The sequence below is a fragment of the Trachurus trachurus genome, assembly GCF_905171665.1.
Source record: "Trachurus trachurus genome assembly, chromosome: 14".
Classification (NCBI taxonomy): Eukaryota; Metazoa; Chordata; class Actinopteri; order Carangiformes; family Carangidae; genus Trachurus; species Trachurus trachurus.
In genome coordinates, this window is record NC_139903.1 from 14,446,448 (window position 1) to 14,461,339 (window position 14,892).

General features: G+C 41.8%; 1 protein-coding gene across 3 annotated transcripts; it reads left to right on the top strand.

Moving 5' to 3' along the window:
* The first annotated feature begins 485 nt into the window (after positions 1-485).
* Positions 486-12,220, top strand: dpf2 (double PHD fingers 2). 3 transcript variants are annotated; one of them, XM_083986670.1, is made up of 12 exons: positions 486-560; positions 2,494-2,654; positions 2,918-3,025; positions 3,222-3,400; positions 3,521-3,613; positions 4,351-4,438; positions 4,927-4,968; positions 6,727-6,864; positions 8,518-8,649; positions 8,763-8,875; positions 8,970-9,051; positions 9,828-12,220. In XM_083986670.1, exons 1-12 carry the CDS (start codon positions 529-531, stop codon positions 9,908-9,910), a joined length of 1,251 nt encoding a protein of 416 aa, XP_083842796.1. In that variant the 5' UTR covers positions 486-528; the 3' UTR covers positions 9,911-12,220. The 3 variants fall into 3 exon arrangements, with proteins under 3 accessions (XP_083842796.1, XP_083842797.1, XP_083842798.1); XM_083986672.1 differs by lacking the exon at positions 486-560 and adding an exon at positions 577-764; XM_083986671.1 differs by lacking the exon at positions 4,927-4,968.
* The last annotated feature ends 2,672 nt before the right edge of the window (positions 12,221-14,892 follow it).

The window sequence follows — 14,892 nt, forward strand, 5'->3', positions numbered from 1 at the left end:
AAAAATTACAATTAATGAATCTGCCGGTATGCTCATTTAGCCTCCCACAGTGATCAATGACCCCACAAAGTGGCCAGAAATGTCTGACCCAGACATCTACACGTATTTGGTCGAATCACCGGGTAGGTTTTGGCTAAGTGTTGTCTGTTAATAACCTGTTAATAGCCAACTTTTTTGTTAGTTAGTTTGTCAAGCCAGTTAGGCTGAACTTTTCAATGGAGGGATGCTGGTAGCTGCCAATAAATTACCCAGAATGCATCGGTCATTCTCATTTGCATAAAAAAGCTGCTCTGGTCATAGACTGTAAAAAAAAATAGGCGAATTTGCAAAAAAAATGTTGAACTATCCCTTTAATGTTATCTTGGACCAAGTGCACCAGTCTCTTTGGTCATTATTACCCAGCTCCGCCAGTGAGGGGCGCTAGGCGACATGTTCCGGCTCAGTCTGCCTACAAGTCCTGACAGAGGGCACGCTCTGCGCCGCAGCAGCAGCAGCAGCAGCAGCGTTAACCCCGTGTAATAAAGCAAGATGGCAGCTGTTGTTGAGAATGTTGTCAAACTGTAAGTGTCGGACTTTTTCTTTTTCCTTCAAACCTCTCACCGCGGCTCGTTGACACCCGCCGCCGTCACACCATAACGTCTGTCTCCTTCCGTTACCGACCGCTGTCGCTCGCTAGCTTAGCGGCGTTTCCACTGACTTTTTAGCGGGGTTAGCCAGAGCACAGAGCTGTCGGTGTCGGACCCGTCGTGGCTCTTCACATCCTGGTATGCAAGTGTAAGTTAGCAGACAGACACGCAGTTGACGTTTCTGAACCGGGACTAACGAGTCTCCTTATGTGGAAGAACACGCGTCGGTTTGATCATAAACACCTTCATATAGACATTATGGTCGCAGGTTGTTGTTGTTGTGGTGGTGTGTGTTTCTAACCAAAAGAAATGTAGCGCGGTGCTAACGTCAGTGAAGTAAGGCAAGGCAGCAGCTAGGCGGCTCAGGCGCTAACAAGCTAAACAGAGTGGAGTTTACGGCCAACGGTTGTTAGCGCTGTTAGCGACCGGACCACTAGTCCAGAATGAATGAACGCTGGCCCGGGAGGACCACCGCCGCCGTGGCTATCACATTTCACACTCCCCCAACTCTTTGAACAGTGTAAAGTTAAAAGTTTTCAGTGACCTACTACACACCCGGGTGAACCGGCGCGTTAACCTCTATTTCCGCTGTCTTTATTTTAGCGCACTGTGCTGTATCTGTATGTACTGTAGGTGTCCAGGTGCTGCTGACGTCCTCTAACTTTGTAATTAACCTCGGTAACACGAAACTTGCCTGACATATAGAGATCAAGGGTCTGCCAAACTTTTACTCTCGTCAACAACTCTTCTAAGTATGTACATGACGTGAATGAGTCAACTCATTGTGAAATGTTTTCAAAGAAATTAAAACCACACTGTCACTCAGTTCCTACTAATAGTACAACAAGGCTCCAGACTCATTCTGCCCCCCAAAATGTTAAGACAGTGCAAGTACATTTTTCATCTACTTGTGCATGTGCAACATGGGGTTTTTGTTTAACACTGGTGAAACGTGTAAGAGGCGACTCAAAGTATTAGGAGTCTGTCAGTACAGGTGTCAGGCCAGTGTGTGTGAGGATCATGTATGGGAAGGAAATGTGAATATTTGCTTTGCAAGTCGATTTACAGTGTGCACCACTAAATTTTCCGCTTGCGTGCTTCTTGTAAAAACAAGTCAGTCTGGAGCCCTGTAATAAGACTATAAACAGTGTGGAAATTAGTTAGAGGGTGATGCACACACATTCAGCTTCACATGTTTGACTGGTTATGATAAATGTTTAATTTGTGTCCAGCACATCTGAAACTGTCACTTAAAAAAAAAAAAAATCTTATTGAGTGTAAATTGATGATTTTGAAAATGTGGTTAAGCAGACTGACTACTTTCTTAGTGCACTCTCTAGTAAACCCACACTGCTCTACTTTGCAACTAAATGTTACTGTACATGAAAGTGCCTTGCTGCAGGGCACCACGACAGCCTCAGGAGTCGCAGCTGTTGGATGACAAGATGGTTGAAAAAGCACTATGGTCTCTTTGTCATGATGATCCTGTCTGTCACATTTGTTTGGTATCGCAGCCTGTAGCTATCCTGAGAGGGAAGAGGCAGAAAAGCCGAGTCTATCCGAGTGTATTTATAATGAAAACACAGAGCACATCATGCTGTGTTGACTACCTAGCTTTTTGTTGTTGATGTAGCAACAAAAGAGCACCTGCTGTGACACTCTCACGAATGATTTGGTTCTGAAGTACAGAGAAATTGTGCGAGTGACGTGTTTTCTAAAGTGGCAGCACACAGCAGAGAAAAACGAGGCCCAGAAGTTTGAAATAAGGGCCGCGCTGTTTTCGGAGAAGCCGCGCTTGCTGATTTTTTTGTCCTTTGACCATTATAGATGTAATAACCAGCATCTGACTGTGGTTTTGTCCTGGCAGGCTGGGAGAGCAGTACTACAGAGATGCCATGGAGCAATGTCACAACTACAATGCCAGGCTCTGTGCTGAGAGGAGTGTCCGCATGCCGTTCCTCGACTCTCAGACCGGTGTAGCTCAGAGCAATTGCTACATTTGGATGGAAAAGAGACACAGAGGACCAGGTGAGACACAGAGCATGTGCACTGGCAAGTTTAGAGTTGCAAGAGCTGTTCATACTTCAAAAGAACAACAAGCCAAACTGCTGATGAACATTATCTAATCAAGTATGAAACCAGCTGCGGCCCCCAGACAAGACTAAAAAGGAACACGCCGTTTTAAGAAGACTGAAGAACCAGTCTCTTCTCTGTCAGTCTGTGAGAAAGCTGACGAGTTCTGTATTTAAATATTGAGTGTTATGTAAATGCTTCTGTTGTAACATCCGCAGGCATGGCTCCAGGGCAGCTCTACACCTACCCATCCCGGAGGTGGAGGAAGAAGCGGCGGTCTCATCCTCCAGAGGACCCCCGGCTTATATTCCCTCCTGTCAAGTCAGGTACCAGCACAGCATGCGGCTCGGCTCAGCTCAGCTCGCTCCATTTCACCATGTTAACCTTTGAGACAGCCGATGTTTGTGAGACATTTAAGAAAATGATTTAAATATAATATAATAGTCAGACTCGATGTGTCAGCAGCACAACATGTTTATGCGTCAGGCTGTATTAATGAATGTTTTGTGTTTTACTTCCTAGAGCTAGATCTAGCGGTGAAGAAGGACGCTCTGTTGTCGTCGGACGGCAGCAGCCTGGAGGCGCTGCTGAAGGGAGACTCCCTGGAGAAACGGACGACCACGGAGCTCCGAGGCTCCGAAGAAGACTCGAACACGAGTGACTACACTGGAGGCCTGAACCCTGCAGCTCGGATTCGAAAGGTTCCTGTTTCAACCATAAGAAATAAGATATATTTAAATTCACAAACATTTTATTGTTTTTAAAAAAAATTTTTTTTACTTCACAATCATTTGACTTTGTTTCTGAATGGCTCAACACAGAGAATCCTCGAGCCAGACGACTTCCTAGACGACCTCGATGATGAAGACTATGAGGAGGACACACCTAAAAGAAGAGGCAAAGGGAAAGGAAAGGTAAATAATTGCCTCAGACATAAATACACCATCCTGAAAATATGAGTCCAGTTATATTTATTTACTGTTAAATACCAACATTCAAAAATTTAGCGTCACTGTTAGTTGAATATAAAATTGAGTAAAATGCATATTAAAAGCTTAATTGTAAACACATTTCCAGCTTCTAAAATTGTTGACAATGATTTTTTTTCCTCGGCAAATGCATCATGAATAAAACATGGCTGTATTATGCTGGCCTTCATGTGCAAAACATTTTAGTAAGAACAGTAAACAACCTGCACCACTTGCAAGCGTGTCTTCATTATGCATATTTCAAAAGAATAAATGCCCCCCCCCCCCCGTGCAGCTTGCGGACTGTGGACTGTCAGTAACAGATGCTTCAACTCTGTACAGACATTGCGTGATCACTTCAAGTGCAGACAGAACCAGAACTGAAGCTCTCTTCACTAATTCATCTGTACCGCTGCTGTTTACAAGACATCAGCCTGATATCTGCAGACAGCTGGCTAGCTAGTGTTATCTCCCCGGACCGACTGAATAAAGTCAAATTCAACCGGCGCTCACTTGACTTCCAGGGCCTCGCAGATTAAATCATCCCAGCAAATACAGAGCAAGATAGGAGAGAATCTTGGGATTACAAAAAGCGATAGTGGATCATTCATAGAAGAATTATGATTAATCAGTCAATCTGTTCTTTTAACCTCTGCTGACTGTAGCGACACCTCTGTCCTCAGGGTCGAGGAGTGGGCAGCAGTAGCAGGAAGAAACTGGATACGGCGGCGGCGGCGCTGGAGGACAGAGACAAGCCGTACGCCTGTGACAGTGAGTCCTGATGTGGGAGAACAGAGCATGTGAACTCAGGTCGGAGTAGAGGGTCACTCACTGCAGACGCTAATAGCTGTAATATTAATAATCTAATCAATCAAAAACTTTGCCTCAGTCCTCATTCTTCTTCCCACCTCCATTAATCTATCTATTCCACCCTCTCCCTGCTCATTCTTCATATGTGATAGTTTATAAAGCTAGCCCAGGCTGAGCTCTATTTATTGTCTGTCATGATAATATCAAACATTTCTTATACTTGCATTTCAAATCTTTCCATGGGGCAGGGGGGAGGGGGGGGGTTGTTTCTTCCACTTCTTTGGTTTTGTCAAACTGCATATCTGTACTGCTTGTTGTGTTTTTCCTCTTTTTGTGAAGCATTTTCACTTTCAGCTGCAGCTGTCAGTAGGGCAGCGCCGACTGATCCTCTGTCGGTTTCTCTGAGCCTCTGTCTGTGCTCTCTCTTCTCCTTCTCTTCTCTCTTTCAGACACTATCAAACAAAAGCATATTTCAAAACCTTCTGAAAGAGGTATATTTCTCTCATTCATTTTTATTCCAGTCTGCCTTGTCTTTTGTCTTCACTGCCTGTTTGTTTTTTTCATTTTGTCTGTCGTCAAGTAGATTTGCTGTTTGCGTAGTTCAGTTCATAGGGTAAATGTTTTTGTTCTACACCATTTACTTAAATGTAATTAACTTGTCCTTGTTATTATACACCCTGATAGTCTGTAATCAGCCAGAGATGTGAGCCGTCTCAGCCCATAAAACATAAGATGAAGCCCACAAAAGTCATTTTCCCCCTTAATCAGGCCCTGAACAACCCACAGATTTAGATAAAAGCTGGATCCTCCTGCTGTTTATTTCCCCCCTCTGTGCATTGTCTTTTGTCTGGCTACTTAATCTGTGCAATTCGACTGCTTTACAGTTCTTTTCCCCCTCCACCATCTCTGCACCCTGTAAAGTCTCATTCCATGTTTCATGTTTTTCGAATGAACCGCTGCCTCTGCGTTTGGTTTTGAGTCAGTTTGATACGTGTTTGACCTTTTGGGGAGTTTTTTTTTTCACGTCTCGCTGCCACCGTGCACAATCACGCGGCATGTGACTGGCTGTGTCCTCTGCAACTTTGCCAAGACTCTCTGGAGAAAACCGTGCCACAGAGTAATCACGCCTATAAATGACAGCTGGAAGAAACATGACACTAGCCGTTGAGGAAATGAAAATCAGACACATTATGGAAGTGAAAGAAGAAGCACTTTGTCTTTGTTTGTTATCTTATGACAAACCTCACACACTCCCTGTGACAACGGCAGCTCACAGAGGCATCTTTGTCTTCCCTAAAGTCAGTAAAGCCTCCTCTCACAATCACCCCTGGCTTCTCTTACTCCTCTGCCTGTTATATCCTAATGGATATAAACTCAGATCAGAAACATTATTATCCCCAGCAGTAGGAAGCTATTGTTAAAATCATCCCCCTGCAGAGGTTGTATACAGTCATATACAGAGGGATATATGAAATTATATGAGATAAAACGAGTACATTTCCCAGTAGATGGTGAAGTACTGTGTGTCAGCCACTTGTTTTAAATCAGACATCTGCAGTCACTCAGTGTCTCATTTCCCAACTGCAGTATGTGTGGTGGTATGAGTGGCTCAGATGTTATCTTGCTGTGCTTAAATACATGGCTACCACAGAGGATGTGATGACGCATGCTTCAAAATATTGCTTCAGAGCATGTCCTTCATGTTCCCCGAACTTTTTCATCTTTACCCCCCGACTGCAGCGCACAATGTCTCATGCCATCGCATTGACCACGATATTTAACAGCGGGAGACCACAGGAACACGATTTGAGCGGTTTCCTCTGTGTTACACATCAAAGAATAGAAACAGTGTTGCACACGTCAATCTTCTGTTGTCTATAGGGCGTTAAAAGTGTGTTCATGGTAGGTGCAGACACTTTATTTACTGATTATTAAACTGTGACTACAGAGGCTGAAAACAATGTATAAAGCTGTGTTATTACACTAAGACTCTCTTCAGACCCTTTAAATGCATGAAAGACTCAACACTGAATGACAGAAAAGATACAGTCATAGCAAGTGTTTGTCACTCTCAGCAGCACTGATGTTATGTTTTGGCCAGAAGTGAAAAATACCGAATTAGCAGCATAGAGAACTAGTCGAGCTTTCCCATTAGTCACCCTCCTTTCTCCACTCACTTTGTATGACGTGGACGTTTTCTCACGATTTCGTTGTTTTCATACATGTTGTGTTTCTGGTGTTGGTGGCAGTCTGTGGGAAGCGCTACAAGAACCGTCCCGGCCTGAGCTACCACTACGCCCACTCCCACCTGGCCGAGGAGGAGGGTGAGGAGAAGGAGGAGATGGAGATCAACGAGCCCGCCCTGCCGGTGCCCGACGAGCCCAAAAGTAAGTGACGAGCACCAAGAACCTGATCCAGAGATTTCATTTTTAAAGGGATAGTTAAACATTTTGGCAAATTGGCCCATTGCCATAATCCCTATAGTCATAGAAGTAGGTTTGTTACCTTTAAAGGGCAACTTCGGGTTTTTTCAACCTGGGCCCTGTTTTCATATGTTTTTCTGTGTATGTGAGTGATGGATAATACTTTTATTGAGGTGGCTGCAGTATTGAGCCGGGCAGGCAGCCTGCAGCCCAGCTAACGCTCCTCCACGGGGCAAGTGGCTCCCGTCAAAGTTCGCCCTATAAACGGGCATTTTTTTCAAACTGACAGGCTCAGATAGTTACAATGAGTGTCCCACAACATACTAGAGAGGAGAAATGAACGTAATAGTCTCTACCTTTAGCTGGAGGTCGCTGTTTGCTGTGATCTGTGTCCAAATCTCACCACGCCAGAAATCTCGTTCTGAAATCTCGCGATAACTCGCGGCAAAACACCGGTGGGGAATACTGTTACCTGACTGAGGTGAAGAGAGACGACCGGAAAATTTACAAATTGTAACAACAAAATGTTGGGCTGCTCTTCGCGCTGCTTTTACAAGTTAGGGCTTACAGTTAGCTGTGCTACAAATGGATGCTAACACTCCTGTCGATGCACTGCGCCGTGCCGACCACAGGGTCTGCTGTGACCACTTTGACCGGGGATGACTACTGCCAGTCAGAAGAAGAAGAGACGTGCTAAAGGTAGAGACACGTTCATTTCTCCTCTCTAGTATGTTGTCGGACACTCATTGTAACTATCTGAGCCTGTCAGTTTGAAAAAAATGCCCGTCTATAGGGCGAACTTTGACGGGAGCCACTTGCCCCGTGGAAGAGCGTTAGCTGGGCTGCAGGCTGCCTGCCCGGCTCAATACTGCAGCCACCTCAATAAAAGTATTAATCCATCACTCACATACACAGAAAAACATATGAAAACAGGGCCCAGGTTGAAAAAAACCGAAGTTGCCCTTTAATTGTCGATGCAAGCTATTTTTAGAACGGCGGGGCAGAGCTGCGAGCTGCTCAGAGCTACACTACGGAGGCTAATGGGATTTCTTGGTTTCCCTCATCAAACTCATCAAATACACAATCCAACAACTCCAAAACGCCCTCGTGGACAAGTTGTGACCTGCACATTCACCACGCTATGAGATAATAACAGAACCTTACGAGACAGAGTTGTTTTAGAGGCAAATGCAGAGACTGCTTGCTGAAAAACTGCACCTGAAGGCAACATGTATCAGCGGTTTTGCATGAATTTACCTCTAAAACAACTCTGTCTCGTAACGTTCCATTGTTATCTCATAGCGTGGTGAATGTGCAGGTCACAACTTGTCCACGAGGGCGTTTTGGAGTTTGATGAGTTTAATGTGGGGAACCAAGAAATCCCATGAGCCTCCATAGCGTAGCTCTTGGACAGCTCACAGCTCTGCTCCGCCATTCTAAAAATAGCTTGCACCGACAATCAAACGTAACGAACCTACTGCTATGACTATAGGGATTATGGCAATGGGCCAATTTGCCAAATTGTTGAACTATCCCTTTAAGTTGCTTGGTGGCTCATTTTGACTTTTAAGCAACTGGACTGATGCTCTCTCTGGGTGTTTTCCTTTTATGTTTCAGCTCCCAAGAAAGGCCCAGATGGTTTGGCATTGCCTAATAATTACTGTGATTTCTGCCTGGGAGACTCCAAAACCAATCACAAGACTGGTCAGTCAGAGGAGCTGGTGTCCTGCTCCGACTGTGGACGCTCAGGTATGTTGTCGCCGTGTGGACGCTGGGACGGAATAGCAAGAGGAGAAAAACAGTTTATCTGTGCAGCAGGTGTAGGAGTGGCAGTAAAAATAATAAAACTGTTTCCTCTGCAGGACACCCATCTTGCCTGCAGTTCACTCCTGTAATGATGGCCGCCGTGAAGACGTACCGCTGGCAATGCATAGAGTGCAAGTGCTGCAACATGTGCGGCACGTCGGAGAACGATGTGAGTTTACCTACGCTCACATGTTGTGCCACCAGGGTTAGTAGGATCGGTTGGGCAGAAGGATGAAGTGTTTCTGTCTTCTCTTTTCCTCCAGGATCAGCTTCTGTTCTGTGACGACTGTGATCGAGGCTATCACATGTACTGTCTCAACCCACCCATGGCTGAACCTCCAGAGGGTAAGAAACAGTGTCAGACTAAGTAGAAAATGATAAATGTGTGTGCTCGATCTCGGGTTGAAGGGTTAAAAACTGGAGTCGGACATGAGCCAAGTGCTATGGAGAGAAAATGTTTGTGATAGCGATGTAGAACTAGGACTGTGCAGTTTTGAAAAGCCAAAAATATCCCACATATTTTTGTCTTTTCAAGGCCGAGCAAAGGAAAAAGAAGACTTGTAATCTTGACCTTTGTGAGCCAAGCTGGTACGACATTTATCAGACTCTGAAAGCCTCGAGTGAGACAACGTTGAAATTTGTCTGCTTGTGTTGCCTAAAAGCACTGAGCAGTGACTTCTGAAAATGTATTAGCTTCATGTTGGGTAACAATTAGAAAATGTAATCGGTGCCAACATGACACTTAAGTCGATATTTTTTGAAAATTTAATGAGAACAATTCTTTTTTTACATTTAAGAAAAGATGAAAATAGTTCTCAAATGTCAAATCATCGGTAAACACAAGCAGCTCTCTAAAGTAATATAGTGTAAAACTGATAAAATGTTTATTTAAACCAGGTACTGTTTGATCGGTGAATAAGTAAACAAGATAATGAAACTGATTTGAAGTCAGCTCTGTCAACTATTTCATGCAGTTCCAAAACAGTATCACAGTTCAATATTGAGCCTCAGTGTGACGATGGCTTTAGGCTCCTGGACAAGATAAATGTAGCCAGAGTCAATGTTACCAACAGCCTCCAACATCCGACACTAACGGCTCCTCCCTGTTATTTTGAACTCAGGGAGCTGGAGCTGTCATCTATGTCTGGACCTGTTGAAAGACAAGGCCTCCATATACCAGACCCAGAACGCCCCCCCGTCGTGATGGCCGCCCCTGCCTGCACACACTCAGCACTCAACCGTCCCGCAGCAGTACAGTATGGTTTACCCTTCAAGACAGACGATGAACTCCCACTGACGAGCCGACCTCAGCGGGAGCGTGTTCAGAACGGACAATAAATTGTGAAAAGGGAAGTACATCTGACCAGACTGGCCTCAGTTCGCTGCAGATATGACTGTTACACAGTTCCAAGCTCAGACACAGACCCACAGATTTTTATTTTCACCTGTTTGCCACATAGCCGATTTGAGCAGTACTGAATTTCAACTACATAAAGAGCATAAAATTAGCCAAAATCATGACTTCCTATTCAGCCTTTTTACACGTAGACCTACACAAAGTTGCTAAACCCTCGTCTCTATCCTGCAGTGTACTGATTTTATATCTAGAGCAGAAATAGAGCTTGTTGGAATCAAGTAGCATGCCAATGCTTGCTTATCGTTAAAAAAGACATTTTATAGTATTTATATATTTCTATGGTATATAATAGTGTTAAGTATAATTGGAAGAAGAATGGTCCATGTAATGGTCTTTTTATTAGTGCCCATCTCATCTTTATGGAAAAATCCACATCCACGTTCTTTTTATGGCACTGCTGATATTTGGTGATAAGCTTGGTAGAGTCAAAGGGATCTGCTGAGACTGTAAATGATTTTCCATCTCATCCACCGCCACTGGCCAAACCCCAACACACACACAGACAGGAACTATGATTAGAAACCCCTGACATTCATGTCAGAGTGGCTCCAGAGGCTGAAGGACTTCAGGGATGGCAGGTTAGACGTGATTCTGGTTGTTGACTCTTGTTCGCTCGTGGCTCAAGAGGATGCACAAGGACATACTGACGTGCACGTATCGTTCAGGCTTTGGGGCCTTTTTGACAAAAGTCTGGTCCTGATGACTGCAGATAGACAAAACAGACATGATGCTTATACTTGACTGTCTGCACACCAGGCCCTTCATACACAGATGTGACAATATCATAATGATGTATCCAGGCAAATCAAAAATTATTTTTTTTCTTGCATTATCAGCCAGGTATCTGGATAAAAGCCTTCACTGCTGTGTTTTAGCAGTTTGCTGATCATATAATATTAAATATCTGTTGATGTTGTGACACCACTAGACAATTTTAATGTAACTGAGGACTATGCGACCTTACAGATGGTCACTTGCTGACAATGTAAAAGCAATATAAGAGCTCCCGTAGGACTCTGGACTCCTAACAGAGCCTGTTCAGATCTTGTCTGCATATGATGTGCAAGACTGTAAATGTTATTCCTCAGAGAATGCTATCAAAGATAGGCGAGTGTAGTGGAAATTATGGATGGCTCCATATTGTAGAAAAATTTGTATATGTATAGTCCTATTGAGAGACAGCCGTTTTCGTTACTGCTTTCATAGTTTTATTATGCAATGGTTTCCTTCTGTGGCAAGGCTATAAGAAAAAGTCTGGCTGGACTGCTAAAGCAGTTACTTTACCTCAAACAGAAACAGTATTTAAAGGGTTGAAACATGCTGTAGATAGATGGGACAAAGGCGGAGGAATAAATGGTAATTACAGGTGCAGTGTCTGCTTCAATAACTGCGTATTCTACAGTAATACAAGTGCATGCTCAGTAAATGTCTGCACTCTCATATGCTACATAGTTGTGTCAGCTTTAGGTCAGCAAAGGTGTTGGGAAGTGGTGTAATATAAATTAACCATGCTATCATGTCGTTTCAATAGCCAACTAACAATTACTAAAGCATTACACGAGTATAACTTGGGTTTATTTTCTCATCACTTACTGTTATATAGAGACAGTGGCTACTAGAATATTTTGCTGGTTGTTTTTGTATTCATCGATGTTTACGTACCTGATGTGTGGGACATTTTGGGACTTAAGTGGAAGTTGCTTTCTAGTTAATCCTGTGATCAGCTGAGCCGCTCTCTTCCAAACCTCGAAACCAGACGCGATGTGACAAAGAAGGCAAAACCTGGAGTTGCACCTTGAACACTGGTTTAAGTATTGATGGACCAAATCACCAACTTCAAGGCTGCGCTCATTGGAGAGTCATAAACAGCAAGGAAGTTAATATTTTGTTTTCACATTTTAATTATATAAAATTATTTCTAATACCATTTTATGGTTTTCTAGCTTTGGAAGAGAATTGTTCAAAACAAAATATGATGAATTTGAGATCATAGGTTTACACAGTAGGTGAATTCTCTTAGGGTGGATTTTCATTTGGATTGTGATGGAATGTTTTATTGTAAGAAATTTTGTCTTCAGGAAAATAAAATACTAAGCACTATAATTCACTGCCGTTTGTCTTTTTTGCCCTAATGAAGACAGGAAATACATATTAACCCTTAGGAGTCAGTTTCCCTAATCTTAATCAAACAATCTAATTTTAAGAACACACACATTTACACAGCTCTTGTTGCCGTGCTACATCTGAAAGTCAAGAGACAGAAATGTTGGCTTTACCTGTTTTGTCTTGATCCAGCCTTGCTCTGACAAATTAAACTTTTATAAAGGAATTACGCTCAACCAACTTGTTTTGATTTTCTCAAACTTTCTGTATCCAAAAACAAAGTATTAAAGAGGAAAGGAAACCACAGGAGTAGCAATTATGAACTGAGCAAGTTATAAATCTCACTATAAAAATGACTCATGATGTGGTGGTGCAGGAGAGGCAGTTTTCTTTTTTTGTCTCACTCCATTAGATGGCAGTGGCGGACTAAATGTCTGCACTGAATCCCTGCAGCTCCACCTCCATCCATTCGCCATCACTGCTAAGACAGAAATCAACAGGAGAAAGAGATGATTTGTTATTGCACTTTTTCTTTTTATTGCACTCAAGATACAACAGTCTGCTATGATCCAATGTGATCTCTAAAGTAATAAAATGTACCTCTAAAATATCTTCTACCTCCAACATCACAGCAAAAATAAACGGAACGTCCTCTGTGCTGTGAAACCACAACATGTCCAGGAGTTCAGCTGTTTGGTTTGGAGCTGTTATTTTTTTTTGTACCCACAATAATATATTGAAATTATTAATAGATTTGAATACAAGATTACAGCAGAGACTTTGAACAAAACTGTTGTACGTCACCTGGCAGAAGACAATGAGCTGTGAAGATTGAGGATGATCAAAAAGATGGATATCGTGAGAATATGAAAAATTAAGTTTGCTTTGGTTGATGCGAAAAGAAGGCAGGGGAGGGAAACTAAACAAAATGACAAATTAAAAGCAGGAAACCAATGAGTATTTTCATTTTAATCTTTTAATCGGTAATGATATTTGTAATGAATTAACCATATAGTTCAAAGATTGCAGGAACTCCCATCTCAGTTGTCCAATTTCAGAGTCCGAACCCGATGTCACAGTTGTTTTACTCATCCAGCATCTCAGTCTCAAAGAGAAAAAGCACCAAATCTTTAAACAATTGAATATTCAAATTCAAAGACAAATAACTGATTCTTGTTGTTGCTGTCAATTTCCTGTTAGATCAACAACAAATATTTACTGATTGTTCATCAACAGATCCAGATTTCTTTTTTTTGTTTTACCGCCTACAAACTATTCCTCAAACCTTGATGATAGACAATTAAGGAATAATTGCCACATTTTCTTTTTTACTCATTTTCAGAGTCATCTGTCACTGTAAATCCCCATTAAGATGCATTGATGGGATCTGGTTTTGAAACTCCTGCATAACATTTGAGCAGATGAGATAATGTGTGTTTAAATGGAGCTACACATCTAAACTGTCAGCATAAATAATTGATGAAACAATTACAGTTACCGAGAAAATTTAGTGGCAAAAAGAAGTGAAAACGTCTTGTCAAGTGGAATTTCTCCCATTGAAGAGGTGAATGTTTCAATAAAGTAAAAACTCATTTCAACTATTGAAACAAAGAAAACTCCAATTGCCTTTGCACTCACTTATTTGAATATTCAACTCATTCATTAAATATTTCTTAAACCTAATTTCAGCCTGTAAACAGGAGTCTTGTTATAAAGTGGAGTGTGTCAATGAATCAATACTGAAATAAAAGGAAATATTAGTGCTTAAAAGATTCAAAGATGAAAAGACAATTTCAATTGACTTCAATACAGACTGCTAGTCTGTTACAGTCTTCATACTGCTCTAAACAAGTGACAAAATATGCATTCATTCTGTTATAATTCACAAGTAGACTTACATTGTTTTTTTTTTTAAATATCAAAAACAGCACAAAACTAATCTCTGTCAGACATTCATTATTGTAAAACTATGTAAATATTTTTAACATTTACAAACAGTAAAAAGTATTGTCAAGTAGACAATGATAATAATTATACAGCCATTTTAAAAACAAAAAAAAGTCACCTTCATCGCTTTGGTGGAACAGATCTTGAATTCAAGGGTTCAAAACAAAACTGAACATGTTGAAAAATAAAACTATTACGGGAATGAATCCAGATTGTTGTGCTTTCCTACAGGTCACAAGAGCAGCTGGCGTGTGTATGAATGTATAATATGCACCATTATTTGCCATAAGACACACTCGCAGTACACTGTGAGTATGAGTGTATTTTTTATTGTTCTGCCTTGTCCTGATCCAAGTTTGTGCTAGTTGTAAAAATGTTCCACCAAAGTGAATTAATCTCCTAAAATGTACAAGAAACAATAAAAACATCGATTGTCGTACCTAAACGTGAAGTATTACAACTAACCTGCACTCAAAGTCAAAGTTTGTGACACTCATACAAGTACATTATATATTAGATTTCATAGTAATAAGACCTCTAAAAATACTGTTACACTAAGCTAATCTTCTTACGTACATTAAGCTGTACCAATACTTGCTTTTAAGTAGTGAGGCAAAAAAAAAAAAATCATCAAAATATCGTCACAATAATGTGCATTTTCATATCAATATTTCTATTCTAAAAAGTCTTTGACACACACAGTGTCCATCCTTCACTGT